The sequence below is a fragment of the Canis lupus genome, chromosome 9 (genome assembly GCF_048164855.1).
Source record: "Canis lupus baileyi chromosome 9, mCanLup2.hap1, whole genome shotgun sequence".
Classification (NCBI taxonomy): Eukaryota; Metazoa; Chordata; class Mammalia; order Carnivora; family Canidae; genus Canis; species Canis lupus.
Genome location: NC_132846.1, coordinates 2074784 through 2089574, shown reverse-complemented (window position 1 = coordinate 2089574; position 14791 = coordinate 2074784). Strand labels below are relative to the sequence as shown.

Genomic DNA, 14791 nt, shown 5'->3' with positions numbered 1-14791 from the left:
ATATAGCAGTCTATACTATGTTGATGGTCATAAGTTTGAACAAATTTTAAAAGCATTAAATTTTTACTGCCCTCCCCATGTTATATGAATATGATCTCATAGTTCATATTCTTTATTTTGTGCATCTCTTGATTGATTTTTGTATTTATAATTTGTTTTACTGCCTTTGTGCTTTAACCACTATACTGATTTTATAATGATTAGTCTACTACTTTTTTATATGTCTGCATTACCTTTTAAATGTTTTCCTTTTATGTTTCCTTATAAATGTTTTCCTTTAGTCTTATTCCTACTATAGCCTTTTCTTTCCACTCAATAATCCACATTAATGTTTTTTGTAAGGCTGGTTTAGTGGTGATAAAGTCCTTTAACTTTTGGTTGTCTGGGGAAATTTATGCCCCTTCTACTCTGAATAATGGCCTTGCTGGGCATTCTTGGATACAAGTTTTTCTTTTTTCTTCTCTTTTTTTTTCCTTTGAGGACTTTGAACCTACTCTTTTTTTTTTTTTTTGCTTTAAGTTTTTGTTAAAAGATCAGCTGATAGGGCAGCCCAGGTGACTCAGTGGCTTAGTGCCACCTTCAGCAGGGCCTGATCCTGGAGACCCAGAATAGAGTCCCGCATTGGACTCCATGCTTGGGGGCTGCTTCTACCTCTGCCTGTGTCTCTGCTATTCTCTCTCTCTCTCTCATGAATAAATAAATAAAATCTTTAAAAGAAAGATCAGCTGATAACCTTATGGACTTTCCCTTGTATGTCTTTTAAACATTTCTCTGCTGCTTTTAAAGTTCTCAATCACTACTTTTTACCATTTTATTTGTTATGTGTCTTGCTGTGGACCTCCTTGGGTTGATTTTGTCGGAGGCTCTCTGTGCCTCCTAGATGGGGATATCTGTTTCCTTCTCCAGGTTAGGGAAATCTTAAGCTATTATTTCTTCAAATAATTTTTTTGTCCCACTTATCTATCTTCAGAGATCCCTTTCTGGGATCCTTATAATGCCACTGTTATTAGGTTTGATGATGTCACTTAGTTCCCTTAATGTATTCTTATGTTTTATTATTATTCTTTTTTTTTTCTATATGCTGTTCAGCTTTATTACTTCCCATTATCCTGTCTTCCAGATCACTGATCTGCTCTTCTGCTTTCTCTCATGTTTAATCAATATTCCCTTTGGTGTATTTTTTTTAATCTCAGTTTTTGCATTCTTCATCTCTGGTTCATTTTTATATTTCCTATATCCTTGTTGAAGGTTTCACTAAGATTTTTCAGTTTCCTCAAGTCCAGCAGGAATCTTTATAACCTTTACTTTGAATTCTTTATCAGTCATGTTATTTGTTTCATTTTGCTCTTTTGCTATGGCTTGGCCTTATTCTTTTATTTGAGACATATTCTTCTGTTTCTTCATTTTATCTGATTCTCTGTTTGTTTCTATGTATTAGGAAATCCAGATATGTTCCAGACCTTAAAAATTATGGCCTTGTGAAAAAGAGGTCTTACGGTGCCCTGTAGTACAACAACCCTGTTTCCCAGACCAAGAACTTCAGGTGTGTTCACCATGTAGGTTGCATGTGCCCAACTCTTGTGCCTGATCTGTGTTTATTTTCAGTCCAGTTGGCTGCAATGGTCCCCTTTGCTTGTTGTGGACACATGGGCATGATTAGGTTCCTATGCTGTTATTGGGCCTGTCAGGGCTTGTAGTTGCCATGTCAGCAGTCAGAGTACCTGGAGTTAAGGCCCATTGATTGTAGAAACAAATTTAAGCCCCACACATTATCAAAGCCAGATATGATTGGGACTGGTCTTAGTGCAGGTTCGCCATGTCTAGGGTGTCTGGTGTGGCTCTCTAATCCTCTTGTTTCACCATGCTTGTTTCACCCTTCTCTTTGTGGTTAATCCTGCCAAGTATTTGTTTCCCAAAATACCTGCCCTTCTGACCTTTTCTGATATGGCCTCTTCTCTATAATTAACTATGGAAAATCTGTTCTTCCCCAGGTCCATTTCAGAGTTAGATGCACTAAAGTGTCTGTTATCGCAGTGTGTTTGTGGAGCAAGGTGACCTCAGGATTTTCCTACTCTGCCATCTTCCCCAAACTCCCAATATGCCTGAATTTTAAGACAAAACACTCTTCAAAGTCCTCCAGCAGAGGTAACTAGTCATAGATTAAATTCAGTAGTATGTTGTGAACAAAGCTATATACACAAAGTTTACTTTTGTTTTTGCTTGTTTGGTTTAGGTTTTTGGTTTTTAGGTTTTTTTTAACTAGTCTTTGAACAGAATCTTCTGATTTACCATTGAAGAAAAAGACAGTGAGTAACTAACTTGATGCATTTCTTCTTTTTTAATGACTTTCAGTTTCCCCTCTCAGAAAGGTCAGTGTCAAAACCTATTGATTCTTAGAACTCTTACCACAGTTTACAGAAAAGAATTTCTAATACATGAAAAAATCAAAATTTAAATAAAAATCAGGTTAGCAAAGGGTCTGATCACTGGTCTTATATTTTAAAAGTTTATTGAGTAGAATTACACCTCAAAAGTGAAATAGATAATTATGAGTGGAAATTCTTGGCATTTGAAATTTGAAGAACAGTGCTGGAATTGGATATTAAGTCATATATCTATGGATGTCCATTGTCCTAAGAAGTTTCCACTATCTCCATGTCCCCAAACTTACAAACAGAAAGCTGTAGGATGCTCCATACCTTTAGGTCAATGTATATGGCTTAACCCAAACCACAGAGTTGTCATGTTTCAGAGATGCAGAAACCCCCCCCTGGAGGTCACTATTCATTAATCTTTGTTAGTGTAAGATGATGAAGCATGAGATTTCTAGCGGGGAAGCACGAGTTCATAATCATGCTCAAGGCTACAGGAAGAAGGCCTAGTGACACAAGTCATCTTGATGAGGGCATATTCTGTTTCTGGTGCATCTCTATATGTCCTCACTCTCTTTGTGGTGGAGTCAATATTCTCATATCCATCATCATTGGAGCTCAGGGAGGGCCTCCGACACGGTCTGTGACTAATGACAGAGTAGCACAGTTCCTCAGAACCACTGCCATTCTCATTTTCCTGCCAAGCACAAGAATAATAATAACAATAATAAATCAAGGATCCAGGACCATTAATCAAATTTGAGTTTAGTGACTGCCCCTCCTTTCTTCTTGTCTTATGGTTATCTTAACATATCAGGTATCCAAAGCACTTTCTCAAAAGGGCTTCAGAAATATCTTATAGATTTCATTTTAGCAAAATGTACTGTGCTCCAAGCTATTGTTCATTATGTTTTTGTTTCACTTCAAATAACAAAAGAGAAAAGAAGGATATTATTATCATTCTGAATATCTAAAAATTGTAGTTGTATACATTGAGTCACACATATTCAGACATAATATATGCAATAATCATACCTCAAGTAATTAATTGAACTATATAAAACATTAAGTTTCATAAGACAAAGTAAAATTAAATTTTTGAGCTTAAATACATTCTCAACTGCACAGACTATGAAAGAAAAATGAAAGCATTAAGATACTATATTGTAATTAAATCAATAAAATGTTTGTGATATGGTATTAAAAGGAATAAACATTTTTATGTCTATTAATTTCCACCATATTTTTTAAAGATTTTATTTATTCACTCATGAGAGACACAGAGAGAGAGAGAGAGAGTGACGCAGAGACACAGGCAGAGGGAGAAGCAGGCTCCATGCAGGGACCCCGACACAGGACTCAATCCTGGGACTCCAGAATCATGCCTCAGGCTGAAGGCAGGCACTTAACCACTGACCCACCCAGAGATCCCCAATTTCCACCATATTTGTAAATATAAATGCTAATTCCTGGGTTTAAATATTAGAAGGTAACATAGAAAGCTGAAAAAAATTAATGTTTTATGATGGTCAAATTATAAGTATAAATTTATTTCATTTTATTTTCATTATAGTAATTTTGAAAATGTATTTAAAAAATCTAAACAATAAATAAATAAATAAATAAATTGTACATCAGCAAAACCGTAAAAAAAATGAAAATTAAAATAATAAACTTCAGTAGAATTTGGGTCAACCAGAAGAATTTTCCAGTCACTTAAATCAGTTAATATATTGTTTTATTTTTTAATGTTCTCTATTTCTGCATTAAAACTATAAAGGAAATTATTTATAGCATAAAATACTTTGATAAGCTTATTCAAAAATTACAAGAAAGACAGCTACCCTTAAATAGTCATCTGTAGTTTAACATTTATCACACAAATTAATATTTTTTATTACCTGATTAGAAGTGGGTGAAACTCCTTTACCTGAAGGATTAAAAAAAAAAGTAACTAAGATTTTTGACTATCACAAGTTGGAGGAAAAAGTGAAAAGGATAAAATACAGTGATAAAACTGGAAAGAAGTCCACCATCTAAGCATGTAACATTATCTCATTATTATTAAGGTTCTCAAGTTGAATGACAATATCAGGAAAGAATATATGTCAGTATATGTGAATATATGTAAAAGAATATATGTGAATATATGTTGATGAAACAGTAATACTATGCTTCTTTGTATTTTCCTAAAGTAAATTTGCTAAATAAAGGTAGATTTTGGAATTGGGTAATAAAATTTTCTTCACAAACATGCCACAACAATAAAGTGGGGCAAGTTTCAAGAAGGAACGATTATATATGAAATTTAAGATATAAATTCTATAAAGCTATCATAGAGAATCTTTTTTTTTTTATCATAGAGAATCTTAATTCTTAAAGATAAAAAATCATTACAGAGAAGGATACTGAAGTAACAAGATGAACTATTTTAAATTAAGTACCAATGTATAGATTCAAGTCAATTGCATCTATGAATGCTAAAGTAATTTATATTTTTGTTGTTAATCTGAGATCCACAACTAGTATTTTTTAGAGAATTATTTATTCATTTGTTCATATCCATTTTTTAAGCTTATTTCTGTCTTTATTTCCCTTACCTCAGGGACATTTCTAGAAAAAAATTGTTATGGATAGTGTCAAAGAGGTTACAAAACCAAAAGGCAACCTATGAAATGGTATAAGATATTTCCAAATGACATATTTGATAATGGGTTAGTATCTAAAATATATAAAGAACTTATAAAACTCAAAAAACAAAAAAACAAATAATCCAATAATAATGGGCAAAAGACATGAAAAGACATTTTTCCACAGAAGACATACAGATAGCTAACAGGCACATGAAAAGATGCTCAACATCACCCATCATCAGAGAAATGCAAATCAAAACTACAACTGCTTCTCTCCAAAAGCAGTGCAGTGTCCTTCAGGCTCTATTCCAGCTGAGCTCTGGCCTTTACAACTCCAAGCTTTAAGCCTTGCTGATTGCAAGAACTCATGATAATTCAAGTCCTCCCATTTTTCTAGCCAATGACATTGGGAAAGCATTCTACTTGTGTGTTCCTCTGTGTGCTCCTCTGTCTCCCTTCTCTGTATCCATGGCTTCCTCCCTTCCATGGTACCCATGATCCGTTTCTCCCCTAAACCACACATCTGCACTTTCTACGTTATTCAATGTGGTCTCTTCCTTCCCTTAAGTTGTTGAGTTTGTTCAGTCAGTCTTCAGGTCTATTTCTAGGGTATTTAGGATAATTTGCTTGTTATCTAGTCATGTTTGTGGAATGAGACAAGCCTAGGATCCCTCTACTCCATGGCCATCTTCCTGCTCCCCACAACTAGTATTTTTTTAATTAACAAACTAGAATAAGGGAGGTCAAAGAACACTAAATATCGCAAAAATCCCAATTTATAAGAGGAATATTAAGTAATTCTGAAATTTACAACTTAATAAGTTTGATAGTGACCCTTAGCAAAATACTACTTTATACTAAATAAATTTAACAGATTCTGCAAAACTACATTATGTTAATAACTTTTCATAGCTCATTATTTTTCATAAATTGAAGTCATGTTCAATGCATTCATTTCATGTATGGGATTTTATTTATTTACTTATTTATAAATCATTCATATATAATAATATAATTATATATGAACTGAGGGGATTATATATGAATGGAGGGAATTATATATAAACTGAGGAATTGCATAGCTTGAATAAATTCAATCACAGCATTAAATATAATTTGAAAAGCCAATTATCCATATAAAGAGCATGAGAAAATTAGACTACTGGGTGAAACAATTGTCACTATTGGTGCTAAAGTTGTTAAAATTCTTAGTAACAAACATACTTAGTCTCAGTTCAAAAACGTGGAACATCCCATGACTATACTAAAGACCAGTTGAATTAATATTTAGAGTAGATTTCTTGTTGAATGTTAGGGCATTGATTAGAGAAAAAATATATACATTTTGTTAAAATCAGAATGAAAATATTAGAGAGAATTTCTGATGACTATGATTACCCTGAATCCCAACTGCCAACAAACATTTTGTCAGATGAGGCACTCCTTTTGTTCCTGAATAATGAAACTCGTCCTACTTTGAAAACCCTGAAGAAGTTATCTTGCACAGAAAACCCAAAGACTATGCCTTACCAATGGCACTTCAATATATTCAGACTCGAAGTGAAAATCAGACCCACCATGCTCTTGAAATGAGGTAGATTGTAACAGAAAAGTATTCCCTAATAAAACACCAAATTGAGCTAACAAAAGTGTTAATTTAGCATCATGGTGCTGTTATTGAATGAACTCTGTAAGTTCTAGATTATGAAAGGAAGCATATATATTCTATAGTACTGAATGAATGTCTTCATATCAGTGCACTTACCAGATATGGAATTAATATTGCACTCACAGACTTAAAAGCACTTCCAATCATTAATTGGAGTGGCTGCCTAGAAGTTGATCTCAGTAATGACAACCCACATAAAATAGAATCAGTGTTTCAGGGTTTTTTAAGTGTCCTATTGCCGCTATAACCAATTACCACAATGTGATGGCTTAAAACAATATGTGTTAGTTATCTTAAAATACTGGAGATCAAAATTAACAAAATTAGCCTCATAGGGCTAAAATCAAGGAATTGATAAGGCTGAACACCTTTCTGCAGAATCTAGGGGAGCTACATTTTCCCTTCTTTTCACTTTTAGAAGCTGCCCTCATTCTTTGGATCATGGCTTCCTCCTTTTTCAACCATAGACATAAAACCAGCAATGGCTGTTCAAATTTTATTCCTGATGCATTATTTTGGCACTATTTCTCCTGTTCCTCTCCATCACCTTCTAAAGATCTTTGTGTTTACTCTGGCCTCAGCTGTATAAACTAGATGAAAATATAACACCATATATGTAAAATGTGGAGAGGAGAGAAATAAAGAATATTCAAACTTAAATGATCTTCAACTTAATATGACTCCTGTATGCAGAAGATGTTTTATATAAACTTGATGTTAACCAAAAATCAAAAACCACTGTAAAGAAATGCAAAGGATAAGGAGAAAGAAATTTAAATGTAACACCAAAGAAAACCAGCAAACCAGGAGAGAGGAATGGATCAAATAAATATTCAGAAACAACCACAAAATAAGTAATAAAATAGCAATGATCTGTTTCTTTCAATAATTATCTTGAATGTAAATGAACTAAATGTCCCAGTCAAAAGACAAAGGGTGGCCAAAAGGCTTTTTAAAAAACCCAAAACCCATCTATATGCTGCCTACAGGAGACTCAGTTTAGACCTAAAGACACCTGAAGATTGGAAGAGGGGATGGAGAAACATTCATCATTCATCATTCATCATGTAATGGATGTCAAAAGAAAGCTGGATAGCAATACGCTCATTGCACAAAATAGACTTTAAGATGCTTTAAAAAGAGAAAAAGAAAGACACTATATAATGTAAAGGGGACAATCCAACAAGAAGATCTAACAATTATAAATATTAATGCACCCAGCATAGGAGCTCCCAAATCCACAAAACAGTTAATAATAAACATAAAGAAATAAATTGATAATAATACAATAATAAGAGGAGATTTTCACACCCCACTCACAGCAAGGATAGAGCATATAAGCAGGAAATGAACAAGGAAACAATGGCTTTGAATGGCACATTGAAACAGATGGACTTAACATATATTCAGAACACTTCATCCTAAAACAGCAGAATACACATTCCTCTCAAGTGTACATGGGACGTTCTCCAGGATAATTTGCATAATAAGCTAGAAAACAAATCTCAACAAATTTTTAAAAAGCGAAATCATACCATGCAACTTTTCTGACTATAACGCTATGAAACTAGAAGTCAACCACAAGAAAAAATCTGGAAAGGAGCAGCTGGGTGGCTCAGTGGTTGAGCGTCTGCCTTTGGCTCAGGGCATGATCCTGGGGTCCTGGAATCAAGTCCGGCATTGGGTTCCCCGTAGGGATCCTGCTTCTCCCTCTGCCCACATCTCTGCCTCTCTCTGTCATGAATAAATAAATAAAATCTTTTAAAAAAGAAAAATCTGGAAAGAGCACACACACATAGAGGTTATATGAAATTAAAAAGTACACGGAAACAAGTGAAAATGAAAACACGACAGTCCAAAGCCTTTGGGATGCAGCAAAAGTGGTTGTAAGAGGGAAGTATAAAGCAATACAGACCTACCTCAAGAAGCAAGAAAAATCTCAAATAAACTGCCTAGCCTTACACCTAAAGGAACTAGAAAAGGCACAACAAATGAAGCCTAAAGTCAAAAGAAGAAAGGAAATAATAAAGATTTGAGCAGAAATAAATGATATAGAAAAAACAACAGGAACAACAATAGAGAACAGATCAATGAAACCGGGAGCTGGTTCTTTGAAAATATTAATAAAACTGATAAGCCTCTAGCCAGACTTCTCAGAAGAAAAAAGAAGGGACTAAAATAAACAAAATCACAAATGAGAAAGAAAAAATAACAGAAGCCACATAAATACAAAAACTATGAGAATATTATGAAAAATGATATGCCAACAAATTGGACAACCTAGAAAAAATGGAAAAATTCCTAGAAACATATACATTACCAAAATTGAAACAGAAAGAGTAAATTTGAACAGCCCAACTATCAGCAAAGAAATTGAATCAATAATCAAAAATCGCCCACTAAACAAAATCCAGGACCAGAGAGCTTCACAGGCAAATTCTACCAAACATTCCAAGAAGAATTAATACTTTCTTAAACTCTTCCAAAAACAGAAAAGGAAGGAAAACTTCCAAATTCATTCAATCAGGACAGTATTACTCTGATACCAAAACTGGATAAAGACTCCAATAAAAAAGAGAAATACAGGCCAATATCCCTGGTAAGCATGGATACAAAAACCCAAACTATGATCAAAAAAATTCAACAAAACATTTTAAAAAATCATTTACCATGATCAAGTGGTATTTGTTCCTGGGTTGCAAAGGTAGTTCACTATTTGCAAACCAATCAACATAATTCATCAAATCAATAAGAGAAAGGATAAGAAGCATATAATCATTTCAACAGATCCATAAAAACCATTTGACAAAGTACAGCATCCATTCATGATAAAAACCCTGAACAAAGTATCTTTAGAAAAGACACACCTCAACATAATAAAGGTCTTATAGAAAACAACAACAACAACAACAAAACCATAGCTAAAATCATTTATAACGGGTAAAAACTGAGAGCTTTTCCCTTAAGGTCAATAAGAAGACAAGGATGTCCACTGTCATCTCTTCTATTCAATATGGTACTAGAAGTCCTAGCTGCTATAATCAGACGAAAAGAAATAAAAGGAATGCAAATCAATGAAGAAGTCAAAATTTCATATTTGCAAATAACATGATACTCTACATAGAAAACCTGACTCATCCAAAAATCTGCTAGAACTGATGAACAAATTCATTAAAGTTGCAAAATACAAAATCAATGTGCATAAATCAGTTGAATTTCTATAAATTAATAATGAAGCATCAGAAAGATAAATTAAGGAATCAATCCCATTTACAATTGCACCAAAAATAAGATACCTAGGAATACCTGTCCAAAGAGATAAAAGATCTGTACTCTGAAAAATACAAAACACTGATGAAAGAAATTGAAGAGAACACAAAGATGGAAAGATATCCCATCCTCATGAATTAGAAAAACAAATAGTGGGACGCCTGGGTGGCTCAGCAGTTAAAGCATCTGCCTTTGGCCCAGGATGTGATCCTGGATCCCAGGATTGAGTCCCACATCAGGCTGCCTGCACGGGGCCTGCTTCTCCCTCTGCCTGTGTCTCTGCTTCTCTCTCTGTGTGTCTCTCATGAATAAATAAATAAAATCTTTTTTAAAAAGAACAAATATTGTTAAAATATCTATACTACCCAAAGCAATCTACCCAATTAATGCAATCTCTATCAAAATAACAACAGCATTTTTCATAGAACTAGTATAGACAATTTTACAATTTGTATCAAAACACAAAAGACCCTGAACTGCCAAAGCAGTCTTGAAACAGAAAAGCAAAACTGGAGGCATCACAGTTTCGGACTTCAAGTTATATCACAGGGCTGTAGTGATCCAAACAGTATCATACTGGAAATATATATATATATATAACATAATATATATTTGTCTATATTTTTATTTATATATTTATATATTTTATATATGAATATATATAAATATATATTATATATATATATGATTTCACTCATGTGAAATTTCAGAAATAAGACACATAAACATGGCAGGAAAAAAAACAGAAAATCAAACCAGGAAACAGATTCTTAACAATAGAGAACAAACTGATGATTACTGGAGGGGAGTGGGTGAGGGGATGGTTTGAATAGGTCACGGGTATTAAGGAGGGCACTTATAGTGAGGAGCACTGAATGTTCTGTGTAAGTGATGAATCACTAAATTCTACACCTAAAACTAATATCACACTGTATGTTAACTAACCAGAACTTAAATTAACACTTGAGGGAAAAAAATGATAGGTCTTACATCCCTCCTCTCCACCACTAAAACAAGATATGGTATATAGGTGATGTATGGAATTGCTGAATCACTGTATCATCCACCAAAAGCTAATATTACACTTTAGAAAAAAGTAAAATATTACACTTTAGAAAACGGGAAAATATTGACAGATTTGGGAGTATACACATATTAAAATGAATATATCTTTTTTTAATGTCAATTTTATTTATTTATTTATTTATTTATTTATTTATTTATTTATTTTATAATAAATTTATTTTGTATTGGTGTTCAATTTGCCAACATACAGAATAACACCCAGTGCTCATCCCATCAAGTGCCCCCATCAGTGCCTGTCACCCATTCATTTCCACCCACTGCCCTCCTCCCCTTCGACCACCCCTAGTTCGTTTCCCAGAGTTAGGAGTCTTCATGTTCTGTCTCCCTTTCTGGTATTTCCTACCCATTTCTTCTCCCTTCCCTTCTATTCCTTTTAACTATTATTTATATTCTCCAAATGAATGAGAACATATAATGTTTGTCCTTCTCCGATTGACTTATTTCACTCAGCATAATACCCTCCAGTTCCATCCACCTTGAAGCAAATGGTGGGTATTTGTCGTTTCTAATGGCTGAGTAATATTCCATTGTATACATAAACCACATCTTCTTTATCCATTCATCTTTCTATGGACACCGAGGCTCCTTCCACAGTTTGGCTATTGTGGACATTGCTGCTAGAAACATCGGGGTGCAGGTGTCCCAGCGTTTCATTGCATCTGTATCTTTGGGGGTAAATTCCCAGCAGTGCAATTGCTGGGTCGTAGGGCAGGTATATTTTTAACTCTTTGAGGAACCTCCACACAGTTTTCCAGAGTGGCTGCACCAGTTCACATTCCCACCAACAGAATAAGAGGGTTCCCTTTTCTCCACATCCTCTCCAACATTTGTGGTTTCCTGCCTTGTTAATTTTCCCCATTCTCACTGGTATGAAGTGGGATCTCATTGTGGTTTTGATTTGTATTTCCCTCATGGTCAGTGATGCAGAACATTTTCTCATGGGCATGTTGGCCATGTCTATGTCTTCCTCTGTGAGATTTCTGTTCATGTCTTTTGCCCATTTCATGATTAGATTGTTTGTTTCTTTGCTGTTGAGTTTAAGAAGTTCTTTATAGATCTTGGAAACTAGCCATTTACCTGATACGTCATTTGCAAATATCTTCTCCCATTCTGTAGGTTGTCTTTTAGTTTTGTTGAATGTATCCTTTGCTGTGCAAAAGCTTCTTATCTTGATAAAGTCACAATAGTTCATTTTTGCTGTTGTTTCTTTTGCCTTCGTGGGTGTATCTTGCAAGAAGTTACTGTGGCCGAGTTCAAAAAGGGTGTTGCCTGTGTTGTCCACTAGGATTTTGATGGACTCTTTTCTCACATTTAGATCTTTCATCCATTTTGAGTTTATCTTTGTGTATGGTGAAAGAGAGTGGTCTAGTTTCATTTTTCTGCATGTGCATGTCCAATTTTCCCAGCACCATTTATTGAAGAGACTGTCTTTGCTTCCAATGGATAGTCTTTCCTCCTTTATCGAATATTAGTTGCCCATAAACTTCAGGGTCCACTTCTGAATTCTCTATTCTGTTCCATTGATCTATGTGTCTGTTTTTGTGCCAGTACCACACTGTCTTGATGACCACAGCTTTGTAGTACAACCTGAAATCTGGCATTGTGATGCCCCCAGCTATGGTTTTCTTTTTTAAAATTCCCCTGGCTATTCGGGGTCTTTTCTGATTCCACACAAATCTGAAAATAATTTGTTCTAACTCTCTGAAGAAAGTCCATGGTATTTTGATAGGGATTGCATTAAATGTAAATACCATAATTTTAAAAGTAGACTCATTTTCTTAGAATGGAGAGGACAATGATAAAAGGAGAACAGAGATATGAATGGAATAAAAAATAAAGACAAGGTGATTCTGAAAAGAAAATATTTAGATTTTATGTTACATAGATTTATTTTTTAAGCTATCTGTTTGCTTTGGCAAATTCAAATTGGATTAACTCCAAAGCGAATTTAATCATTTGGGCAGAAAATGGTAATAGTGGCTGAAAAAAATCATATTTAATGAATTAATAGTCCCAAAAAATGATATTGTTTCTAATTAGAAAAACTTGGTTTTACTGAGATTTATATCATAGTCCAAAAGATTGATCTTATTTTTCACCTTCTGAAAATACCTTCAACCCCATCCTCCCCTCTCTCACAGCCTTTCACAGGAAGAATAACATATAAGCAAAATATGTGAAAAATATATTCAGAGAGGCAAGCCTCAGAAACAGCAGTCAGGAAAGGAAGCAAGTAGGAAAGTCTATTCACACCAGATTTTAGCCTCCTGGTGAAACAGGTATGTGGAGTGGTGATAGGTGGGAATGTGATTTGTAAAAGTTCCCCTTAATAAGACCCAATGCTGTAGCAGTTCATCAAGTGTCATTTAGTATGCTGGTTTGTATTTCAGGGAATGTAATTTATCTGCCTGAATCCATGTAATAATGAAGTATGATTCCAAGGAATATTAATTTAAATCAAGATAAATAAGTTCATTGTACATTGCACTCAAGAATGATGTATATTCAACAATAACATCTCAAGAATTTGGGCATAATGTATATCTCAAACATTTTACTAATAGAAGAAGGCATTACATTCTCAAAAAAAAAAATAGATGGAAAGCACCCACACTCGCACATGCAGAAACAATGTTAGGAATGAGCAAGAAGAAACCACTACAGATCCTAGAAACATTAAATACATAGAAGTATATACATAATAATTTTAAGTTTCAAGACTTTAAAACATTAATTGAAAAAAAAGAAAACAACAAATGTAATGAGAAATGAAACTCATAAAGCTGCAAGAAAATGGTAATAGTCTGTAGGTTTTCATCTGCATGTTAAAAATTTTCTTTATAAATGTCTTCTACCCTAGATAGCTTCACCAGAAAATTATTTCAAAGATTATAAGAAGAAAAATTCATCAGTCACCAATTCTTTATGAAGTAGGAAAAATCCAAGGCTGGATGACTGAAGGGCACCCACACCTTAGGTGTCCCCAAGAAAAGGCATGTCAGGGAGCAGAAAGGTAGCCATGACCTAGGACATGAACAGTAGGGTATAGAGGCCAGGGAAATGAAGAAAGAAACAGTTTTAGGATGTAGATTTTGACCAATATTTGTAAGTGCTAGTGATAGGGTAGTTTAAGATTGACAATTGTCTATTAGAGTCTGTAGTTACATTTTGGCAGAGGCACTTCACTTTTTTTTTAAACAAAACCTAGAGTTAGAAATGTATTTTCTGCCATGCTTTAGTACAATCATATACATATACATACAATCGATATGATTGTCTCCTATGACAATTTTATGTCTAACACTATGATGTTTTTAAAATATATTATTCTACTTATGGCTGTGATGATGTTTGGTGAAATACATTTATTTCATGGGCCATGAAATAGGCTCAATGAAGCAGTAGTTCCAGAAGCAAGCACCATGAGCTGAGAGGTGATTAAGAAATGAAAATTTCCAAATAATGAGGCTAAAAATGATATCAATACACTTGGCTGTAAGTTGAGGCAGTAGGGATAAAAAATGAGTTTCTTTCAGATATGTCTATCCCCAGGGACAAACATTGCTGTTCATAATTATTCATTCTGAGTAGTTACATGATTACTACATATGGTTACTATGCCAAAAAATGAGTACTAGAGCAAAAGAAGAAAAGAAAAAAAGAAGAGAAGAGAAAAAAGAAACACAACATAGCTAATTTTCAAATGGCCTTATTTAAAACTTCTATATAGAAATTAAAACAGCAGGATTTGGGTTAATTGC

The 14791-nt window shown here is 34.1% G+C and overlaps 1 protein-coding gene across 2 annotated transcripts in view; it reads right to left on the bottom strand.

The window, feature by feature from the left end:
• Positions 1-2492: 2492 nt before the first annotated feature.
• The window catches only part of GCSAML (germinal center associated signaling and motility like), a 120316-nt gene continuing 108017 nt past the window's right edge, over positions 2493-14791 (bottom strand). For both annotated transcript variants that reach the window (XM_072837705.1, XM_072837706.1), the window contains 2 exons: positions 4274-4302; positions 2493-3069 (listed from right to left, as the gene is read on the bottom strand). In XM_072837705.1, coding sequence (XP_072693806.1) covers positions 2827-3069; positions 4274-4302 — 272 coding nt within the window. In that variant the 3' untranslated portion in view covers positions 2493-2826. The remainder of the gene's footprint in view (positions 3070-4273; positions 4303-14791) is intronic.